Genomic DNA, 23,763 nt, shown 5'->3' with positions numbered 1-23,763 from the left:
CACAGGTGAAAAAGAGCAGGAGGGTGAATTATGTGATATGGGTGTTGCGTTTTTGGTCCAAAGGACTAAGTTCAAGTACCAGTTTGACTCTGGCTTCTGGATGAAAGAGTCCAAATTCCTTAACTTACTCCATGCTATAGTTTCCTCTTGTAAAGTCAGAGTAGTAACTAGCAACTCAATACAAGTATCATGCTGCTGAAATACATTAATGACTACACATTATCAGCACATGGAGTGATGTGTGGTATAAATGTCTCAGAAGATAATAAAGACGAAAATCTACTTTTCTGCTTTTCTGTCCTGTAGAATTGGGTGCAGGAGCACATCTCAGTTTTTCCTTTTTCTGCTTAAATCAATGCTCACAGGCATGGCAAGTTCCTGTCTGTCTTTCTCCCTTCAGCAGCAACAAGTTTTTCCTGGAAGACAGACATAGCTCTGTTTCCTTTCTATAGCTTTTGATTTTTCCATTGCAGCCATCCCTGTGAGATTTGCACAGCCGCTCAGTGATGTGCGTTGTCCTGAGGAAGAAGATGCTGTCTTTGAGTGTAGCCTACGCACACCCTGCTACGATGCTGTGTGGCTACACAAAACCCACCTTCTCGAGGCGAGTGAGAAGCACCAGATCTCTGTAACACCTGACGGTCTGACCCACCAGTTGATTATCAAGAATGTTGTGCCCTCTGACAACGGCATGTACACGCTTGACACTGGACTCTGCTCCTCAAATGCCTGGCTTATTGTAGAGTGTAAGTGACACAGTATTATTCCCATGGTGTTGGCTTGATGTGTGTTAACAAAACAATATTCCTCTCACTGCCTGATTGCTCATTGAGATGATTCTATGCTGAGAAATGAATTTCAGAGCCTCTAGTTCCTAAATTATATTTGGAAAAATGAAGGTCTGTTTACACCTTCTTTCATCTTCAGATGAGACCTTTTTTTCCCTTTTTATTAGTCCTGACAAATCCTATTGGCTTATTTACTCTACAGCTACTATGAAGTAGCATGTTCTCCCATCAGTTATTGGAAAATGCTCCATATCTCAACGTGTTTTTGATGAAGCTGTCACTGTGTGAACACAGTAGAGCATACAGGGGATCAAGGAACTTTCAATACTATCAATTCTATATTATCAATACTATTCAGTACTATCTTGCTAGATAGTGTTTTTCTTTCCAAATTAGAAGTTAAACCTGTTAGAAGAAGCTCAAAGGAAGCTGGGAAACACTCTTTTCAATGCAAGCAGATTGTTACCTGGCTCATTATTTTTGCTGCTGAAAGGTAGTTGCTTTGGTTTCTTTTGACATCCTGCTGCAGCAGAAGGTGGTCTCTTTCATAAAGACTTTTTTGATGATCTTTTAGAAACAGTGCAGGTTGAGTATGACGTACAAAGAAACTGCCCACTGATTTCATTGAGCTGTTAATGCTTTACAGAAATGAGATCTAGCTTGGAAATCAAATCAATGAGTGACATGATCTCAGAAAAGCCTGAATTTTGGATTAATACAAAGCTATTCACAGGATTGGAATCTTTAGTCTTCAGGTTGGCCATCTCTAAAATGCCAGGATGCCAAATGTGCAAGCTGCCTCCTTGGCAGTGAGATCATAATTCACGGGTGGGAACTGAGGGCCACTCTGTGCGTGGGATATTCTGTAACTCCTCCGGGGCTGAAGGGAGAAGGCAGAAGGAACTAATGAGTCCCAGATACAATCCAAGCCCCTCTAAATTAGACCTGTCATGCTGGAAATTTGCCTTGGTTTTTTGTTTTATTTTGGTTGGTTGGTTGGTTTTTTAACAAGCATGTTTCCACTAAAAATAAATGCCTTTTAAACTAAGATGTAAAATTATGTCTGAATGTGACACTGAAAAAAATCAGGATTTGAACTGAATTTAAATTGCTTTAAATATATTATGTTTCTGTGTCCTAGAATGAAATTACAACAAAAAGCTAACACTTTTCTTTGATTGCTGATGTAGTACATGACCTATTGGTTGTCTATTCTTTTTTTTTTTTTCCTCTTTTCCTGGAAATTATATCTCCTCCAATCAAACAATCCATCTTCAATACAGATGCCAAAGGAAAGAGGAGACAGGGTGAAGAAGGTGAAAGAGAGAAATCTGAGAGCCTGAAAGAAACACTGCCAGATAAAGATAGGGCTAAGAAACTTCGACGCAGAGAATATGTTGACAGTGAAGATCATCTTATGGACACTGGTGTGGAAAAAGATGGCTGGGACAGAAACAGTCAAGGTGGCAGTCAAGGCCACTCCATTGATTCTGATGGAAGCCATAGATTTTTGGGAAAAGATGGGCTACATGGAGCCCACAGAAATGGAAGGATGGGATTTGGGCAGTTTTCTGGAGCAGACCTAGATGGAGACTCAGTGACAAATGACGGTAGTAGCTTTGGATTAAAAGGCTTAGGAGGCAAAAGTGGATTAAGGCCTTTTCGCAGCAAGGATTCTATGACAGGCAGAGCAGATACTGGTGATGGATTAGGAGGAGCAGGTGAACGGTATTCTGTGGATGGCAGAGATGATGGTGTGCTGGATGCTGTTAACGTTGACATGGATATTGGAGAAGGTGCAGGCTCTCAGCATGACAAGGATGGTAAATTAGGTGATACTAGTTACAGAGCTGGCTTTGGGGGTGTTGGAAGATTAGGTGCTACTGATGGAAGTTCTGGGTTAGATGGACTTGATCCTGATTCAACCAGGGTGGGAGACGGTGGTCAGAGTGATCTGTTGAGTAGGGCTAGTCCAGGGACTAGAGCTATAAAGAATGCTGCAGGTACTGAGACAGCAGGAGGAATGAGGTCCCCCTATGGCAAGGATGGTCTGCCAACTGTAGTTGATATGAATGAAGCAAGTATAAGCAGAAAAGGACAAATAGGGGCTCCCTATAGCAAGGATGGACTGACACTTCATGCTAGCAGTCGTTTAGGTCAGACAGGAACATCTGGCCTCTTCTATGGTCCAGGAGGTCTTCCAGCCGAACATGGGGCTATATCTGGTGCAGGTGACAATTCTACCAGGGAAGTGGAGGCTTTCTATGGTCCAGATGGTCAGCTAGATGGAGCAGGTGTTGGTGATCGTGGTGTAGCTGGTGCAGGGGGAATTGGGTCTCCCTATGGAAAGGATGGTGTCCCACTTCAAACAGGTGTTGGTGGTGCTGGTGTAGCTGGTGCAGGGGGAGTTGGATCTCACTATGGAAAGGATGGCCTCACTGCTGGAGCAGGCATTGGTGGGCCTACAATTGGTGGTTTTGGAGGTGTTGAATCTCCCTATGGAAAGGATGGTCTCCCACATGGAAGTGGTATTCGTGGTGCTGGTGTAGCTGTTGAAGCAGGAGTTTTGTCTCGCTATGGAAAGGATGGTCTCCTGCCTACTGCTGGCATCGGTGGTGCTGCTGCAGGGGGTATTGGGCATAACTATGGAAAGGATGGTGTCCCAGTTGGGGCTGGTCTTGGTGGTGCTGTCGTAGCTGGTGCAGGAGGAGTTGGGTCACCCTATGGAAAGGATGGTCTGCCAGTTGGGGCTGGTCTTGGTGGTGCTGGTATAGCTGGTGCAGGAGGAGTTGGTTATCCTTTTGGAAAGGATGGTGTCCCAGTTGGGGGTGGTCTTGGTGGTGCTGGTGTATCTGGTGGAGGAGGAGTTGGTTCTCCCTATGGTAAGGATGGTGTCCCAGTTGGGGCTGGTATTGGTGGTGCTGGTGTAGCTGGTGCAGGAGGAGTTGGGTCACCCTATGGCAAGGATGGTCTGCCAGTTGGGGCTGGTCTTGGTGGTGCTGGTGTAGCTGGTGCAGGAGGAGTTGGGTCTCCCTATGGAAAGGATGGTGTCCCAGTTGGGGCTGGCATTGGTGGTGCTGGTGTAGCTGGTGCAGGAGGAGTTGGTTCTCCCTATGGAAAGGTTGGTGTCCCAGTTGGGGCTGGTCTTGGTGGTGCTGGTGTAGCTGGTGCAGGAGGAGTTGGGTCACCCTATGGCAAGGATGGTGTCCCAGTTGGGGCTGGCATTGGTGGTGCTGGTGTAGCTGGTGCAGGAGGAGTTGGGTCACCCTATGGAAAGGATGGTGTCCCAGTTGGGGCTGGTCTTGGTGGTGCTGGTGTAGCTGGTGCAGGAGGAGTTGGTTATCCCTATGGTAAGGATGGTGTCCCAGTTGGGGCTGGCATTGGTGGTGCTGGTGTAGCTGGTGCAGGAGGAGCTGGGTCTCCCCGTAGAAAGGATGGTCTTGCAGTTGGGGCTGGTCTTGGTGGTGCTGGTGTAGCTGGTGCAGGAGGAGTTGGGTCTCCCTACGGAAAGGATGGTGTCCCGGTTGGGGCTGGCATTGCTGGTGCTAGTGTAGCTGGTGCAGGAGGAGTTGGTTTTCCCTATGGCAAGGATGGTGCTCCAGTTGGAGCTGGTCTGGGTGGTGCTGGCGTAGCTGGTGCAGGAGGAGTTGGGTCTCCCTATGGAAAGGATGGTCTTCCAGTTGGGGCTGGCATTGGTGGTGCTGGCGTAGCTGGTGCAGGAGGAGTTGGGTCTCCCTACGGAAAGGATGGTCTTCCAGTTGGGGCTGGTCTTGGTGGTGCTGGTGTAGCTGGTGCAGGAGGAGTTGGGTCTCCCTACGGAAAGGATGGTGTCCCGGTTGGGGCTGGCATTGCTGGTGCTAGTGTAGCTGGTGCAGGAGGAGTTGGTTTTCCCTATGGCAAGGACGGTGCTCCAGTTGGAGCTGGTCTGGGTGGTGCTGGCGTAGCTGGTGCAGGAGGAGTTGGGTCTCCCTATGGAAAGGATGGTCTTCCAGTTGGGGCTGGCATTGGTGGTGCTGGCGTAGCTGGTGCAGGAGGAGTTGGTTCTCCCTATGGAAAGGATGGTGTCCCAGTTGGGGCTGGTCTTGGTGGTGCTAGCGTAGCTGGTGCAGGAGGAGTTGGTTATCCCTATGGTAAGGATGGTGTCCCAGTTGGGGCTGGTCTTGGTGGTGCTGGTGTAGCTGGTGCAGGAGGAGTTGGGTCTCCCTACGGAAAGGATGGTCTTCCAGTTGGGGCTGGTCTTGGTGGTTCTGGTGTAGCTGGTGCAGGAGGAGTTGGGTCTCCCTACGGAAAGGATGGTGTCCCGGTTGGGGCTGGCATTGCTGGTGCTGGTGTAGCTGGTGCAGGAGGAGTTGGTTCTCCCTATGGAAAGGATGGTCTTCCAGTTGGGGCTGGTATTGGTGGTGCTGGTGCAGCTGGTACAAGAGGAGTTGGTTCTCCCTATGGAAAGGATGGTGTCCCAGTTGGGGCTGGTCTGAGTGGTGCTGGTGTAGCTGGTGCAGGAGGAGTTCGGTCTCCCTATGGAAAGGATGGACTTCCAGCTGGGGCCGGCATTGGTGGTGCTGGCGTAGCTGGTGCAGGAGGAGTTGGGTCTCCCTACGGAAAGGATGGTGTCCCAGTTGGGGCTGGCATTGCTGGTGCTGGTGTAGCTGGTGCAGGAGGAGTTGGTTCTCCCTATGGAAAGGATGGTGTCCCAGTTGGGGCTGGCATTGCTGGTGCTGGTGCAGGTGAAGGAGGTTTTTCCTATGGAAAGGATGGTGTCCCAGCTGGGGCTGGCATTGCTGGCGCTGGCGTAGCTGGTGCAGGAGGAGTTGGTTATCCCTATGGTAAGGATGGTGTCCCAGTTGGGGCTGGTATTGGTGGTGCCGGTGTAGCTGGTGCAGGAGGAATTAAGTCTCCCTATGGCAAGGATGGTGTCCCAGTTGGGGCTTGTCTTGGTGGTGCTGGCGTAGCTGGTGCAGGAGGAGTTGGTTCTCCCTATGGCAAGGATGGTGTCCCAGTTGGGGCTGGTATTGGTGGTGCCGGTGTAGCTGGTGCAGGAGGAATTAAGTCTCCCTATGGCAAGGATGGTGTCCTAGTTGGGGCTGGCATTGCTGGTGCTGGTGTAGCTGGTGCAGGAGGAGTTGGTTCTCCCTACGGAAAGGATGGTCTTCCAGTTGGGCCTGGTCTTGGTGGTGCTGGTGTAGCTGGTGCAGGAGGAGTTGGGTCTCCCTATGGAAAGGATGGTCTTCCAGTTGGGGCTGGTCTTGGTGGTGCTGGTGTAGCTGGTGCAGGAGGAGTTGGTTCTCCCTATGGAAAGGATGGTGTCCCAGTTGGGCCTGGTCTTGGTGGTGCTGGCGTAGCTGGTGCAGGAGGAGTTGGTTCTCCCTATGGAAAGGATGGTCTTCCAGTTGGGGCTGGTCTTGGTGGTGTTGATGTATCTGGTGCAGGAGGAGTTGGTTCTCCCTATGGAAAGGATGGTGTCCCAGCTGGGGTTGGTCTTGGTGTTGCTGGCGTAGCTGGTGCAGGAGGAGTTGGTTTTCCCTATGGCAAGGATGGTGTCCCAGTTGGGGCTGGCATTGCTGGTGCTGGCGTAGCTGGTGCAGGAGGAGTTGGTTCTCCCTGTGGAAAGGATGGTGTCCCAGCTGGGGTTGGTCTTGGTGTTGCTGGCGTAGCTGGTGCCGGAGGAGTTGGTTTTCCCTATGGCAAGGATGGTGTCCCAGTTGGGGCTGGCATTGCTGGTGCTGGCGTAGCTGGTGCAGGAGGAGTTGGTTATCCCTATGGTAAGGATGGTGTCCCAGTTGGGGCTGGTTTTGGTGGTGCTTGTGTAGCTGGTGCAGGAGGAGTTGGGTCTCCCTATGGAAAGGATGGTGTCCCAGTTGGGGCTGGCATTGGTGGTGCTGGTGTAGCTGGTGCAGGAGGAATTAGGTCTCCCTATGGCAAGGATGGTGTCCCAGTTGGGGCTGGTCTTGGTGGTGCTGGCGTAGCTGGTGCAGGAGGAGTTGGGTCTCCCTATGGCAAGGATGGTGCTCCAGTTGGAGCTGGTCTGGGTGGTGCTGGTGTAGCTGGTGCAGGAGGAGTTGGTTTTCCCTATGGCAAGGATGGTGCTCCAGTTGGAGCTGGTCTGGGTGGTGCTGGTGTAGCTGGTGCAGGAGGAGTTGGTTTTCCCTATGGCAAGGATGGTGCTCCAGTTGGAGCTGGTCTGGGTGGTGCTGGCGTAGCTGGTGCAGGAGGAGTTGGGTCTCCCTATGGAAAGGATGGTCTGCCAGTTGGGGCTGGCATTGCTGGTGCTGGTGTAGCTGGTGCAGGAGGAGTTGGTTCTCCCTATGGCAAGGATGGTGTCCCAGTTGGGGCTGGTCTTGGTGGTGCTGGTGCAGCTGGTGCACGAGGAGTTGGGTCTCCCTATGGAAAGGATGGTCTTCCAGTTGGGGCTGGCATTGGTGGTGCTGGTGTAGCTGGTGCAGGAGGAGTTGGTTCTCCCTATGGAAAGGATGGTCTTCCAGTTGGGGCTGGTCTTGGTGGTGCTGGTGTAGCTGGTGCAGGAGGAGTTGGGTCTCCCTACGGAAAGGATGGTGTCCCGGTTGGGGCTGGCATTGCTGGTGCTAGTGTAGCTGGTGCAGGAGGAGTTGGTTTTCCCTATGGCAAGGATGGTGCTCCAGTTGGAGCTGGTCTGGGTGGTGCTGGCGTAGCTGGTGCAGGAGGAGTTGGTTCTCCCTATGGAAAGGATGGTCTTCCAGTTGGGGCTGGCATTGCTGGTGCTGGTGTAGCTGGTGCAGGAGGAGTTGGTTCTCCCTATGGCAAGGATGGTGTCCCAGTTGGGGCTGGTCTTGGTGGTGCTGGTGCAGCTGGTGCAGGAGGAGTTGGGTCTCCCTATGGAAAGGATGGTCTTCCAGTTGGGGCTGGTCTTGGTGGTGCTGGTGTAGCTGGTGCAGGAGGAGTTGGTTATCCCTATGGTAAGGATGGTGTCCCAGTTGGGGCTGGTCTTGGTGTTGCTGGTGTATATGGTGCAGGGAGAGTTGGTTCTTTCTATGGAAAGAATGATGTCCCAGGTGGGGGTGTGGCAGGAGGTGCTCAGTTTCCTTTTCGGGATGAAGAAGTAATGGGAAGTCTCCATGGCAGGGATGCGACGCAGAGCAGAGCTCAAGGATATATAGGTGGAGCAGGAGGAGATGGCTTCTCAGAAGGTGGTGGTTTCAGTGGCTCTGCAATTCGGGGCACGGTGTCTCCCTATAGCAAGGACAGTGGGTCAGCTGGAGCCAGGGCTGGTGCAGGTGGTGTTGGCAGGTTAGGCGCTGGTGAAAGGGAGTTGCATGGTAAAGAAGGTGTGGTAGGTGCCGTTGGGCGAGGTGGTGAATATGGGCTGGATTCCCATCCTGGCAAATCTTCTACAGGAGGTGAAACTAGAAAGGGCACTGCCAGTCATTTCAGAGGATCAGGGAACAAAGAATCATCTGGTGACAGAGATTCACTTCCAGGTCAAGTAGATGCCAGGGGTGAGGGCAGAGAATTAGGACAGTTAGGCTCCCTTTATGGTAAAAATTCTGCTGTTAGAGGGGCAGGGAGTAAATCCTATAATAGAGCAGTTGATGGGAGGATTTCAGGTGGTTTTGGTCAAGGGTCATTGGATCATGGTCAGATGTCAGATCTTTATGCTGGACCTCCTTCAATAAACCAGAGAAAACAGGAACCCGACCTCGATCTTAAAGCAAATGATTTCTTGAAGAATACAGAAAGTATGGGAAAAAGAAGACATTATTGCCTAGATGATCTGAAAGGTACGTGTTTAATTGGTGACTTCTGTATTGCTGGGCTTTGGATTTTGATACTCATATTCCTAATCCTGGAGAGAAATCGAATCTTATGGTTTAGACAAATATAGCTGTATATAGAAATTTGGTTATGTTGTAATCTATTCCTAATTCTACCTCTGATTTGCTGTTTGACCTTACACAGTTTGCTCAGATCAAACTGCCTTAAAAGTCTAAATGATCTTTGTTTAAATTGTCTTAAACAGGTATGAGCTGTTCATTCAGATAAATGATTCAGATCCACATCACAGAGTTCAGTTCACAGACATACTAGTTCCATATAGTTTCAAGGAATATGGCCATGTTTCTTTGATATTGTTCCAGTTTAAAACTTATCATTTCACTTTATTTGTTCTAACATCTAGTGCAAAGATCTGTGTTTTTCCAAGTTCTGGAAGCAAATCTGTGCCTGCTTATATTAGATTAATATACACATTGGGCCTAGTATAGAGAGCTCTTTTCTCTTGTAACATCAGAAATAATAAGGTGTTGAATATAGTAAAAGGAGAGTAATGTGTATGCAGGCCTTTACTGCTAGTGGCTACACTGGCAAGATGATAATGTGAAATTGTAGAAATGAGAAACTTCAAATGTATAGCCGAAGAGGAATATTTACCTAATGAAATTTCTGATATGTTAGAAATTATCAAGGCAAACAAAACAGAAATATAAATAAAGAAGTAAAATCAACAAAATTGGAGTTAATGGGGAAGGAGATGGGATGTTTATGAGAGAGGGGACGAGGATGTTAATGGAGAAGAACTTGGGAAGGGAAAGAGGAATACAGGGGTAGAGAATAGCGTGACCTGGGGCTGCTTAGGGGGAAGGGGTTGGGCAGCCCTGTGTCTGCTCAATGCAGAGGAAAAGAACGATCAAGTAGTATATCCATATCCTGGAGTAGCCTACTTTTTCCCACTGGCTGTGGAGGGAGCCAAGACAATGAATGAGCATAGACTTAAAATAGCAAATCTGTAGATGGATAACGTGATTTGTGATGAATCCATTGCCTGTTAGGTTGATGTTAGGACTATATTGTGTGCAGGCCAGCTGGTGCGTCCCTTCAGTGCAATGAGTTTATGCCAGCTGACCCGCAGTGTTGTGGTACAAAAGCCTGTCATGACTACAGTATATATTTTTTAAAAAGCTCTCTTTTCTCCTCACGTGTAATTACATTTTCATCTATACATTTCTCTCTGTCAGTGTGACACAGAGTTAGCATATTTCCAACATTTTCTTTTCTGAATGTTCAGCACCACGCTGTTATGTCAACAAACGGTTACTTGATGTCACAGTCCTGAAAGGAGAACCAGCTGAGCTGTCTTTCACTGTCAGTAAAGATGAAGTGACAGGAACCTGGTTTAAAGATGGATTAAAGGTAGGTATCCTCTAGCTACTGTTTTCTTTGGTTAGCAATGCTCTGCTCTCTGGCTCTACCTCTTATTAAGTGTTGTGTCAAGGTGTCAGTTTTACTGTAGTCTGAGTATGACTCTGGAAGGATTCTGCAAGAGCCTATTGATAATAAAATTTTTGATAGAAATCCAGCAAGGTTTCTCCCCCTTCCTGCTACATGGCCTTTCCATTCTTGCTGACAACAGGAAGCTTTGTGTTTTCCATTCTTTTTGATGGGTGGAGATGGTGTGGGTCTCTTCCTTGCAATGCAATACTTTTTCTTTTCCTTGGTGAATGAGAGAAATACACAAAAGTCTTCAAAGGATCCTTCAGGGAGGCATAACGTGAAGAGTGTTCTTTCAAATTAGTGCTTAAGATCAAGCATAGACATCATATTCTATATAAGTTTGCAGATGACACCAAGTTGGGTAGGAGCGTTGATCTGCCCGAGGGTAGGGAGGCTCTGCAGAGAGATCTAGACAGGCTGGAGCGATGGGCTGAGGCCAGCTGGAGGAGTTTCACTAAGGCCAAATGCCGGGTGCTGCACTTGGGCCACAACAACCCCCAGCAGCGCTACAGGCTTGGGGAGGAGTGTCTGGAGAGCTGCCAGTCAGAGAGGGACCTGGGGGGGGTGATTGACAGCTGGCTGAACAGGAGCCAGCAGTGTGCCCAGGTGGCCAAGAAGGCCAATGGCATCCTGGCTTGTTTCAGCACTAGCGTAGCCAGCAGGGACAGGGAAGGGATCTGACCCCTGGGCTCGGCACTGGTGAGGCCGCCCCTTGATGAGTGGGTTCAGTTTTGGGCCCCTCACTCCAAAAAGGCCATTGAATGACTCGAGCGTGTCCAGAGAAGGGCAACGGAGCTGGTGCAGGGTCTGGAGCACATGTCATACGGGGAGCGGCTGAGGGAACTGGGGGGGTTTAGTCTGGAGAAGAGGAGGCTGAGGGGAGACCTCATGGCCCTCTCCAACTCCCTGAAAGGAGGGTGCAGAGAGGGGGGAGGAGTCTCTTGAGCCAAGGACCCAGCGCCAGGACAAGAGGGAATGGCCTCAAGCTGCGCCAGGGCAGGGTCAGACTGGCTCTTAGGAAGGATTTCTTTGCAGAAGGGGTTGTTGGGCATTGGAATGGGCTGCCCAGGGCAGGGGGGAGTCCCCATCCCTGGAGGGGTTGAAGAGTCGGGTTGAGCCAGCGCTGAGGGATCTGGTGGAGTTGGGAACGGTCAGTGTGAGGTTCATGGTTGGACTGGAGGGTCTTCAAGGGCTTTTTCAACCGAGATGATTCTGGGATTCTGTGATTATTCTATGTTCCAAAACACTGAAAAAGTAAGTCCAGTCGTGGGATCCAGAAGATACTGTAGGAGTTCTGAGGTGTCATGCTTGAGCATGGGCCAAAACTTTTGTCATTAAGAATAGAAAAAGAGAGCTTGCAGATTTTGCCAAAATTTATTTTAATGGACTTTGAATCAAGACTTTGTGGGGCGTATGTTGATAATGCTTATATTCAATGTTATCAGATGAGTAATCCCAGAATATTATTGTAATTAAACATGTGTGTTATTCATAAATCTTTTCAATTACATGTCAGTTGTTTGTCCAGTTTTTTTCCCTCTTCTTTACGAACGGGTCTCTGTGCTTTACCTTGTAGTTAACAAGCATGGATGGAATCGTTATTGAAAAGGAAGGTCTAGTCCACAAGCTAATTATTAACAAAGCGGAAGATATTCATGCTGGGAAATACAGGTTTGAAGGTGGAGATATAAAAACTGAAGCTTCAATTTTTGTTGAAGGTGAGTCTATTCAAACGACCATTGCGACATGCTAGCCTTCATATACTTTAAATATAATACATTTTCTTTAAATATAATACATTTTCTTAGAGACCTATAGTCGGTTATTGAGACATCTTTATTATAAATAATTACCATGTAAATAGGAGATAGGTTTTGTACAGGTTGGTGGGTTTTGTATGTACAAATTTAACCAGGGAGCCTTCCTGAATAGTTTCTATAATTAACTCAAAGATTTTGGTGTGCACTTTATCAGACCAGATTCTTCATTCTTGTGTTTAGTGTATTTCCCATGGGAAATTTGCTCCAGTGAAAAGGACAGTATGATACCACAGATACCTTGTGATAATTATCCTGTAGCAAAGTACATGTATGTATGGGAAGCACTGAGCGTGCAACTAAAGGTGAAGGTCCAAATGTTGTAAGCTTCTAAGCATTATTGGCAGCATCATGAGAGAAGCCCTTTCCTCCAAGGTGAGCCTTATCCTCTTTGAATTGCAGTTTTTAATGACCTTGTATCACCTGCTTAGATCCTCCACAGGTTGACAAAGTTCTCCTCAAAAATTTAACAAGTGTTCCTACTGTGGCCAAGGCAGGGGAGACAGTAAAGATCAAGATCCCTTTTGAGGGCCGTCTGCCAGTCAGAGCAACGTGGCTAAAAGACAGAATGGAGCTAGCAGATGACACAAGGATTCGTGTTGATAAAACAGAGACCTTTACCATGCTGTCCATATCCAGCAGTGAGAGAAAGGACTGTGGAGATTACAAAGTCAGGCTGAAGAATGACAGTGGGGTCCTGGAGATCAACTTAAAGCTCGTGGTAGTAGGTAAGAGCCCCTCAACATCCACTGAGGCTTTCGTTGTAAAGCTGAGGCAGGGAACCCATTAACACTGGTGTCAATCTAGAGCTACTGGGTATTCCACAATGAACAAGACTATGTAATTTTCCACTAAATCAGGGTACAAGCAAAGAAGGCTGACATATTTCTTGCCCTTTCATTCAAGGTGACACAAGTCTAGTTTGGTTTTGCATGGCCTCAGCAGCTGAGTTTTGAATGTTGGGTGACCGTGGGATATGGGACTATGAGCAACAGGCAAGTCTGAAATAGATTACCAAGGCCAAATTCAACCCTGCCATAAACATCTGTGCTCTTTTGGAAGACCAGAAATGGTGTTCTTCCTTATAAGCAAGCTGAATTGGTGCAGTGCTAAATGGAACAATTAGCCCATGGAGAAAGGACCTGGGTTCACACCACGCCCCCATGCCATTATCAAAAGGTAGAAGAGAGGAAGGTTTGAAGAGGCAATTCAAGTGCCTGGCCCTCATTCTGCAGCTATGCATTTAGTCCATCAGAAACTGAGTCTCCCAGCTGGTGAGCAAAAGACCGTGTCTGCTCCAAACCCAGGAGCATGTCTGGATCTGGAGCCAACTCATAGTCTCTCTGTGTTCATCTTTTCAGACAAGCCACAGCCACCTGCAGGACCCATCAAAATTGTAGAAAGCTCTGCAAATGACATCACCATTCAGTGGAAACCCCCAAAAGATGATGGGGGCAAACCAGTGCAACGCTACATTGTTGAGAGACAGCAGGTAGGCAAGAACGACTGGGTGACTTTGGGAGAAGTCCCCAGGAGCTGTACTACCTTCACTACTAACAAAGTGGAACAAGACATGATCTACTACTTCAGGGTGAAAGCTGTGAATGCCGAGGGAACTAGTGATGCACTGGAATCAGATGAAGTGAAGGCTGTTGGTAAAGGTAAGGAAGAACTTTTCATAATCGTGTTTGACAACCATCAGGGAAATTCCTTATCAAAGCTGACATCAAAGAAAACTTACTGCATTTTGGATGTTGCTACACAGCTAAACTTGAATCACAGCTGTGAAGTCTTCACACGAGTCTGTGGAAATTGCACATCAAGACTAGGAGTTTATTGTAGGCTTTGATGATGCTAAATGAGATGGCATTACGCTCTCAGTTATGCTCCATTCTGAATTGGAAAGCAAGTTTCATGGGGCAAATGCAATATACATCAAGATCAGAGGAAATTTTTCCTGGGGTGGCTACAAAGGGAACATGCGAGGTCTTTTCTTAACTCTATAGGCAAAGGAATGTGGTGTATGTGCAGTGTTTTTCAGCATGCCCACTTCATTACCCTGATTTCCAAACAGTTTTTCCATGAGCATGAATGTAGTATTAGAAAGAAAGCAATGCTCTATTCTATTTCTATTCATGATTATGAGAAGCCCTATGTATTTTGAATACTTTAGCACAGGGCTAAGAAAATACATTCTGTTTCCAGTATCTGTCATTAAAAGCAAGAATAATGCTGACTTTTCCTACCATGTGGGAATGACATGCCTCACTCCATAGGCTGACAGTGGAGTTGTCAGTCGTGATGACATCAGGTCATTCATGAAAACAAAATTCACGAACAGAGGTCCATACTGGATCCTGTTTGTGTGGGGAATAGGATACACAGCTTCAGGTCTCAGTCAGGTTTTCAGAACACATCCATACGAATACCTTGGGGAAACTGGAAGAAGAAACGACACAGAACACTTCCTTGTCTTGCAATAAAAATATACCTGCTAGTAATGAAAAACTAATCTCTTTCTAGCTTCACCTGGTGCCCCAGATCCCCCTGAGATTGTCAGTGCCAGCAGAGACACCATCACAATATCCTGGAAAGCACCTCGTAAAACTGGCAGTTCCCGAATTGTGGGATATATTGTTCAAAAACGCAAGAAGGGTACCATGACCTGGCTGCCAGTCAACAACGTGCCTATAGCAGGTAGGTAGCTTAAATCCTGGAACAGACTGAAAGACTTGAAAAAGGCAAAAAGGTCAGCTGGTTGCAGAAGCAGCTTAGGATCTTATACCTTTTCACATCAGCGTTTTTCCTCTGGAATTCTTAAGCTGCTGACTGTCCCCATTGCAAACATATTACCCCTGTCTGAAGTTTTACCTTCTTATCTTTCACAGCTCTAGCGTATATGTTTTCTTACAACTACATTTGTCTCACAACTAAGGTTTCATGGCTGTGCCATAGCAAAGCCAGGTCTTGGGTTTATATACAGCTGAATGCCTGGGAGGAGACTTATGACCTTTTCTAGACTGTGTGCAAGCGTATGGCTGGAGAAGAGTGCAGAGAAGCTCACTGCTGCAGCCTGGGATGTAGCTCCTCTAAAGATAAACGGCTCCAATTTCTGGAACTAAAGTCTTCACTTCATATGCAGAACTACTGTCCTTAGTCCTTGTGCTAGGAACTTGGCAGACAGGAATTTATGCATGTAAGGAATATAAAAAACCACAAGTGATGTGTATGAGCTCCAAAATGTGTTTTCACTATAGCTAGCATTATCTATCAGGTGCAAGCTAGTGCTCTTATCTGGTATAGAAGAGTTTAGGATTATCACATGAGGAAAAGTAGTATTTATCCTTTCTCTAACTTCATAGCTCTCAAGTGCTGCTTGATTTGAAAGGCAATACAATGAACACAGAATCACAGATTCACAGAATCATCCAGGTTGGAAAAGCCCTTGAAGCTCCTCCAGCCCCACCATGAACCTCACCCTGACCGTTCCCAACTCCACCAGATCCCTCAGCGCTGGGTCAACCCGACTCTTCAACCCCTCCAGGGATGGGGACTCCCCCCCTGCCCTGGGCAGCCCATTCCAATGCCCAACAGCCCCTTCTGCAAAGAAATCCTTCCTAAGAGCCAGTCTGACCCTGCCCTGGCGCAGCTTGAGGCCATTCCCTCTTGTCCTATCACTAGTTACTTGGTTCAAGAGACTCATCCCCACCTCTCTGCAACCTCCTTTCAGGAAAGGAACATATCCCAGAAGTACATATGTGCTTGGATAGGGAAGGGCAGGGGAACCAGTGACAGCATTTATACGTGGCTCACAAGAATTAACTCAGTCCACAGTTCTCCATGGAGTAAAGTACAGCATTGTTGTCTCACCCTTTCCTGCTTGGGGAACAGCTTACCTGAGCCAACATGCTCCTTTTCTTTCTGCAGACAAGAAGCTGAAAATGACCAATCTCAAGAAAGGTCTGCAGTATGAATTTCGTGTGTCAGCTGTCAATGCTGCTGGTGTAGGAGATGCCAGTGAACCCTCACAGCCTGTCTTTGCACGGGATTCCACAAGTAAGTGCACTGCCCCCCATCCTTCTGGCTTAGGCATACTTACATCTGAATGTAGAGTGACGATGTTAGTGGAGAGGCATGTTTTTAAATGCATTGTAGAAGTATGTGAAGACAAAGATCAAATAATTTGGGAATGTTTCATGGCTGAGAATACGCTGTCAGCATGAGGAAGGAATGGAAGGATTTCCTGTGTGATGTGTAAGTCAAGATGTGGCAGACTCCCTGTGTGGGAGTTATGTGCAGTGTGGGGAGGTATTCAGGATGGGTTGCAGACCGTTTCAGGAGTGTTGCAGATCATACTGCATGGCTGGCAGGAGCAGGCACCTGGATCCAGCTTTGAAGAACAGGGATGAGGTGGAGGCCAGACAGCAGGGTGGATATTCAGTGCACTTCAAGAATGTTGGGGAATCTCAGGAAGTGACTGAAAAGAGGGGACAGAAATCCTAGAAAAATAGTTTAAATAAAATTCCTCTTTTCAGAATCTCCAGGTCAAGTGCAGGACCTTAAAGTGAGCAGCAGTGACAGCACTAGTGTCACATTGACATGGAAGAGACCTGAAGCAAAAGATGGGAGTGACGTAAAAGGCTATGAGGTGGAGATGCGGTCTTCTAAGAACCTCAACTGGACCAAATGCAATACTTTTCCCATAGAGGTGACCACTTACACAGTTAAAGGCCTCCAAGCCAAGGAGATGTACTTCCTACGTGTGAGAGCCCTCAGTGACGGTGGCCCAGGGGAACCTGCAGAGCTTGAAGCTTGCCTTGAAGCTCCTTCCCCTGTAGGTAAGCCAAAGTGGGCTGCTTTCAGAATGAACGAGGTCATTCTATAGGTAACAGGATGCAGACGAGGTCTGTAGGTCACTCTGACGAGCTTCTTTCAAGTGCCAGACTGTAGCAGGACGTTGCTCCTCTAGAGTATGGGGTTATTTGGTCACCTCATCAGGAAATTCTGAAGATTTAACTGATAAGAAATGTGCAATGCACAGTGTTCAGCTCATGTTAAAGACTCTTTATGATAAAAGAACCCCCAAAACTGTATTTTCTCCTATGGATTTACATTTTGTCCCTTGTGAGGAGCTATACCACAGTCATGATCACCAGATAGAAACCTCACATACCTCATGTCTACCCATGCTCTTTTAAGGGAAAAATAGAGTTTTCAGTCTATTTTTATACAGTCTTGTGTAATTGAACATTTTATTTCATTCTCTTAAATTGCAATTCTTGTAAACTTTATTTTCCTTTTTAATTTTGTAGTTTGAAAGTTTTCACCATTTTCACTTTTTTGTCTTTAATTACAATCTGTAGTTCTGTTTGTTTTGTTGTTTTGTTTTGTTTTGGTTTTTTTCCTGCTGTTTGGGAACATTGCAGAAATACAGAAGTAAGAGATAATTCTATGAGGGATTCATCTTCCTCAGCTTGGGTCCTAAGTGAAAATGTCTGCTTTTGACCTGTGCCTGGAAACTCCTTTTATAATCAATCAGTAAATAGATAAATATAAGTCCATCTGGGAAGCAGTTTTTTATTTTAAAGTAGAAATGCTAAATTCAATTTAGCACTATTGTATTTGGCATTTTAAGAAAAATTTGGCATTTTTAGAAAAATGCTAAATACAACAGTAAGTTATATTGATGAAAAAAGAAGGAAAAAGTATTTAAAATACTAAAAAATACTATCTTTAATAAACTTAGGCCAGTTTCCTAGGGAAGTTCTGTACTCTGCATTGGATGCGTATTTCATAAGTGTCCATCGAAACTTCCTTTTCCCCAGATGTCATTTTACACAAAAGATTATCCATGTGATGGTGTAAAGTGTGTCAAAGAGCCAATTTCTTCATGTTTGAGACATTGCATGTATACAAACATTGTTGTGAATGTATTTTTACATCATTTCCCCTTGTTTAGTCATAGTGATAAATAATTAGTAATAAAATTTGAAAGCTGTAAACTCTAGTACTGAATCAAGGAGCCTTTTTTTCCAGAGTACTACTATGAGTTTGCCCACAGTTGCAGACTAGCTGTTGGAAAGGCATTAGGGGTATTGAACACATGCATATGTTTTTGTCAGCCAGTGACTCTGTAATAATGTACAACTTTTTATTGTAATCGTTGTCTTTCCCAGTTTCTCCCAGGTTACTAATAGATGACACAGTGAAAAGCTTTGTGGTTGTAAAAGCAGGAAATACCATCCGAGTGAATATTCCCTTTGAAGTAAGTATCAAATGTGTTTGTAAGAATTCCCCATCTGCTTTTTTGTTGTAGTCAATAGCAGACATGAAAACTGAGATACTGTTTTCTTGGCATGGAATTTTGTTTACAAGACACTGGGCAAATCCTTTAACCTACCTGTGCTGTGTATACTTTCTGCATGAGGAAAACATGAACAGGAATTCAGCTGTCACTCTTGGCATTAGTGTTTTATGAGATTATGGTCATTCATTAACCTCTGCAAACAAGGCACAATGCTGTCCATCCAACCATATCAATGTTATTATCATCTGGTACTAATCTGTCATACATAAGAGTTTAAAAATCAGTTAATTTCCCTCTGACACCCTCAGAAGACCTTGGGGTAGCATTTCTAGCTACATTTTCTTGACTGTTTGTCTTACTAAGCACCAGGACTTAAACTATATGACTTGAGAAATAGGCATGCAATGACAGAAATCCTGTGTCCTTTGACGTAAGCTTGGAACAACAGAGGTAAAGCCTGGGATATCAAGAAGAGGTTGATGAAGCCAAAGTGTGCATATTTGCTGGCCTTTCTCCTAATCTCTTGGAGAATAGAGACCAGAGATGGCTCAATGGAAATAAAGACTTTGAGGAAGTTTTTGATTCCCAAAACCTACAGATCTTTTTTTAAAACTAGAAAACATTAACTACTGATGTCATCTGTTGTTCTTGATCTAGCACACCTTGTTAACCTGAACACCTTACTACAATAACATTCTTAAAAGACACAGAGAAAGAGAAAAGTTACAAAGAAACTTTAGAGCAGCCCTTTATCCAGGGCTCTTAGATCCACCTTGGATCCCTGTTTCTAAATATTACTTTACTGTGTCGTGTAGATATACATTTGGGACAAGATAATGAAAATAAAGATGTAAAGATGCAATGTGGAGGCAAAACAAGTGGCTATAACTCATGTTGTTCTTTACAGGCATCTCCAGATCCACTGGTGACCTGGTTAAAGGATGGGCTTCCTCTTCCAAAACGGGCTACAATAAATACCAAAGATGGTACCACCCAGCTGCTGATTGGAGCAGCTGAATTCGCTGACAGTGGCACCTACACTGTTGAGCTCCAGAACGGGTTAGGGAAAAGAGAAACATTCAGCTTCCAAGTTCAAGTTACAGGTAACTCACCACCATATATACATACAGAATTACTGTGAATAGGCAGTAGGCAACAGACTGAGCTCAGCACAGTAAGCTCTGATGCAGTTAAGCCATGCAGGCACAGGGAGAACTGGAGCAATTTCCCATCAGATTCAGTCTGGCCACTTTGTGATATCACTTGGCTGTGTCTGCAGGACACAGCAATCTACTGATTAAAATTATACCTGGCTTCCAGGTATTCCTTGCTTAAAAAGGTAAGGTCACGCAGGTGGGTAGTGCAAACCACAGGAGAGTTCATGCTCTTTGTAACAGTCTAAGGTCAGTCAGCAGCAGGCCGTAGGACATTTAGTCATAGCTACAACAACTCCATAGGCTGTCTCCCTAAGAGGTGAAAAAGTTCAGCTGTCCCAGCCCTTGTCTCGTCCCTATGAGAAGGGAAGGAGGCTCAGCAATGCAGATGTAATGTAGCAGAAGTTCAGTTAATAGCAAATGAGTTTGTGTGACTGGAGAAGGAATCAAATTTTGTCCCTTCTAATCGCCAGGATGTTTACTCAGCCCCCAGACATAGAATGGACTCAAAGTTTTTAGGGTTCTCTAATGTGCCACTTTCCCTACATCTTTGATATTACTGCTTTCATCTGACAGATATCCCACAGTCACCTGGACCCATTCGATTGGAAGAGAATGTACCAAATACAGTGACAGTAACCTGGGAGCCATCAGCATCTGAGAAATGGGAAAGTAATATCTACTACACAGTCCTGAAACGTGAATCACAGAAGGGCTTGTGGCACGTGGTGGGTGACCTGATCTACACCAACAAGTTCACATTCACCAAACTGATCCCAGGCCGGGACTACTACTTTAGGGTTGTGGCAAAAAATGACTTGGGAGCCAGTGGTCCATCTGAAAGTGTGCAGCCTTGGAGAATTCAAAAACCAAAGGGTAAAACAGCTTTTACGAGTATTTATCTCTGTGTTGTCATGCTTTGTTTCTTTTATTGTTTCTAATACACCATCCTGAAATGTGTCTCTCCTCCTGTGAACATTTAGTTGCCCAGAACAAGAATGCATAGAGATACCCTAAGAAATTCCAGTTTGGCAGGGAAGGCTTGTCCTTTCTGCATGGCCATTGTGCAGATAGATCCTTTATTTCCAGCCACTATATCATGTCATTCACCACAAAATTAGTTCCTAGCAAAATCTAGGGCTTAAGTTTTGAAGAAACTGAAGTTTCTAACTTCAAAGTTAAATTCTGGCTAATTTGAGAAGAAACACAGATTTCAATCCATAGGTACATGGCATCTCTGGCAATTTGCAGTGCAGAATGCCAGACATTCTGCACAACCAAGTGTCATGATTGAAAACCAGTCCCTTAAACCCTGACTTGTATTGCTGTGAAGCAGTAGCTCAGTGTGTGTTTGCATGTTGCTGTTTTGGATTTTATTTACAGGTGAATTTCAAGTCAAACCACAGAAATACAGGGGAGTTAATCAAGACCAGCCCCCGAGATTCCTTGTCCGGTTGAAGCCTCATGTGGTGACTACAGGGAGTGAGTGCCATATGAGCTGTGCGGTTGGGGGCCACCCACCTCCAAAGGTCACATGGTACAAGGACAGTAGAGACCTCTCCAATGATCCTACCTATTTTTGCACAAACGACTTTGGTGTCTGCTCCCTGGTCATCCTAGGTGTCACAAAACATGATGAAGGAGAATATATGGTAGAAGCCACCAATGAATTGGGCCATGCATTCAGCAAAGCCTTCCTCACTATTAAAGGTAACAATCTTTAATGCTTCTCTTTCTTTGTTGTGTGATGTCAAAATATGTCATTGCTGTCAAGATGCCTGAAAAATTGTAGCCATACAGCTTTATTTACTGACAAGAGCAACCTCCTATAAGGCAGTGTATATTTGGACTGTTTTATTGAATTTTTAGTTAACCTACTAGTGATCAAGTATGAAACTGAAATAGAAATGAAAAGGCAGACATGAGAAAAACACTTGATTTCTACATAAGCCAGAGGTTTTGGTTGACCTTGAGCAAATCTTTTAGAAAGAAATATCTCATCTTCATTTGGTAAGATAATATCTAGGTTATATTTTGCTACAGTGCAGGAGCTGCAGAATAGAAGATCCTGCAAGATGTGCAAGGTTAGGTGAAGCAGTGAGGAAAAAGCTGGTGTTAGGTGGCCAGAGGCAGTGAGAAGGGAGGAGAGAGAGGGATGTGGTATAAGTTAATGGGGTCATTGGGGATCCTGATGTGAATTGGTGTAGTTGACTGAGGATAGACACATGTCGTATATACTTATGGATAAATACCATTGGCAATTTTACTCAGTTCATTAAGAAATATACTTCCAGTCAAATATTTTCCTTTTAATGCAAATCAGAATACCGTGGTGGGATTAGATGAGTGGAGAAATGGATCAGTTAAACCCCTGTAAATCCTTTTGCAGACATTGGTCTTTTTGGCCCTGTGACATTTCAGGTCTCCCTTCCAGTGTACCTTACAATCTCCCTCACTACAATATTGAGCTACTTCTCTCTTTCTCTTATTTTCAGACTCCACCCTGTAGCATGGGCTTCTTGAGAACATCTCTGCACTACTTGGTGAATGCGAAGGTTTTTATTGAGAACTGGCTCTATACAAAGGCTATGTATTTATTTGGAGATGTGCATTATTGTCTGAGTGTTTTATTTTTCAGATCCAGTAGTTGCATTTCAAACATGATGCTGCATTGTAGACAAAATGGGGAAAAAAGCTTTAAGAAAATTGTATCTTTTTGTATTGATCGTGGCTTTCCACTAGACCTTTAAAACACAGATGAGAAGCTTCAGAACACAGAAGATGAGAGGAAAAATAATCGGCCAAAATGAAACTTTCCATGGAGAACACAGGTGTGAGAGATCATTCTGCCACCACCCTCACCTGCTGTCAGGCTGCAACAAGAATATTTCTTGACACCAGACATCTATGAAGCTGGCTTTTTGGCGTGTGGTTTTCTAATCCGGAGCAATCATTTTAGATTCCACGTAATTCTCAGCAGGTTTCCTAATTCTGGTAGAAGCAGTTCTGCATGTATTCCACTGCCAGTAGCAGCTAGGTATATTATTTCCTTTAACCTCTAAGCTGAAAAGAGTATCTGGCTGATAGTTTTATCTGGGCAAGAGATAAATTCTCAGACTAGACTAACATGGGGTAGTGCTACTCACATTGAAAGTGCATTGATGGGAATGAATGGAAATCTAGAACCAGTTGTATTAGTGTGAGCAGATCAGTGCTGTACTTAAACATACTATACAGCAAGTGCTGTAAAAAAAGGATGTATCAGTCCTAAACAACCACATTAGTATCACCTTTGAAACACAGCTGCCCCTACCTCATGACATTGCTACAATGTTTTTGCCTAATGCAAAACGAGGTTAAAAATCTTTCATGTTTGACCAGAAATATGAGGTGCCACCAGAGATCCTCTGCCATGGCTGGGGAATTCCACCACTGAGTGGAGAAGGAGACTGGAAAGCAAAAATGTTATGATGACTGCACAAAAGTATTAGCATTGTGGCCTTAACACCAAAGGGACTTTGATGACAGCATCTAGAAGACGGGAGAGTCTAGATCAAAGACTCAAAGCCGCTGGATCCACAGTCAGCCAGTCAAACATTTGTGTGGGGCTGAAATGTTCTTTTTGATTATATTTTGTACAATGTTGTACAGACATAGCAACAGTATATTATGAAATTAAACCATAATTCAGTAAAATCTACCATGAGTAAGTGTTTATTTTGGAGAAGGAAGCTCAGCCAACTCCTGAATGCCAATCCGTGTCTGCTGCAGTTTTCACATGTAATGGCTATATAAGTTCATCTCTCACCCTGTAACGCCTATGTACGTTCGTGGAAGAACAGAGGAACGACAGATATAAGGCTTTTATAAGTGAATTTCTCGCTAATATCTGAGCGTGCTGATGGAGTGGCAGAGTAGTCATGCAAATCATGCAAATTACGTTCAAAAAATATAATAGTGTGCATGGCAGCATAAGCCAGCTGCTTCCTGATCAGGATGTACCCATGGTAAGTGATCTCACACCTCCTTCCTTGAAGCTATCGATACCAGCTGCTGCTGGAAACATTTATGTTGCATGCTAATCTTAAGTAAGGATATTTATATCATGGTAACGCTCACCACTGTGTTGTGACCCCTGTCTCAGGCCCTTCTTGATCCTCTAGATGAAGCCTATGTACATCCCACCTGTTATATGTAAGGGAAATACAGGGCTACTCCCCTCTAAGTGTTGTCTTCCATCAGGGGCACAGATGTCTGTTCTTCCCTTTCCCACACACGTGGGCACCTCTGATTAGTGCTCCCAGCCTATGGGCTGCCAACACCTCCCAAATCTTGTCACAGAAACCGTCTCCCAGGAGAGTGGAGCTTCCCAGGACTGCCAGCATGGACCCACCAGGCTCCAGCCTTGCAGCATGTGCCATCCGAAAAAAATGGGTAAGGCAGTGCCGTGCCTGGCC

At 45.5% G+C, this 23,763-nt stretch overlaps 1 protein-coding gene across 1 annotated transcript in view; it reads left to right on the top strand.

The window, feature by feature from the left end:
• IGFN1 (immunoglobulin like and fibronectin type III domain containing 1) overlaps window positions 1-21,030 on the top strand; it is a 29,154-nt gene extending 8,124 nt beyond the window's left edge. The window contains exons 10-23 of the mRNA XM_074893388.1: window positions 474-746; window positions 2,072-2,728; window positions 2,810-8,539; window positions 9,823-9,947; window positions 11,605-11,746; window positions 12,277-12,573; window positions 13,207-13,506; window positions 14,369-14,542; window positions 15,773-15,901; window positions 16,381-16,683; window positions 18,022-18,110; window positions 19,060-19,255; window positions 19,883-20,182; window positions 20,690-21,030. Of these exons, the coding sequence (XP_074749489.1) occupies window positions 474-746; window positions 2,072-2,728; window positions 2,810-8,539; window positions 9,823-9,947; window positions 11,605-11,746; window positions 12,277-12,573; window positions 13,207-13,506; window positions 14,369-14,542; window positions 15,773-15,901; window positions 16,381-16,683; window positions 18,022-18,110; window positions 19,060-19,255; window positions 19,883-20,182; window positions 20,690-21,030 (9,056 nt within the window). The remainder of the gene's footprint in view (window positions 1-473; window positions 747-2,071; window positions 2,729-2,809; window positions 8,540-9,822; window positions 9,948-11,604; window positions 11,747-12,276; window positions 12,574-13,206; window positions 13,507-14,368; window positions 14,543-15,772; window positions 15,902-16,380; window positions 16,684-18,021; window positions 18,111-19,059; window positions 19,256-19,882; window positions 20,183-20,689) is intronic.
• The last annotated feature ends 2,733 nt before the right edge of the window (window positions 21,031-23,763 follow it).

Source organism: Strix uralensis, chromosome 24 (genome assembly GCF_047716275.1).
Source record: "Strix uralensis isolate ZFMK-TIS-50842 chromosome 24, bStrUra1, whole genome shotgun sequence".
In the NCBI taxonomy this organism is placed as follows: Eukaryota; Metazoa; Chordata; class Aves; order Strigiformes; family Strigidae; genus Strix; species Strix uralensis.
This window is presented reverse-complemented; position numbering and strand designations above follow the sequence as displayed.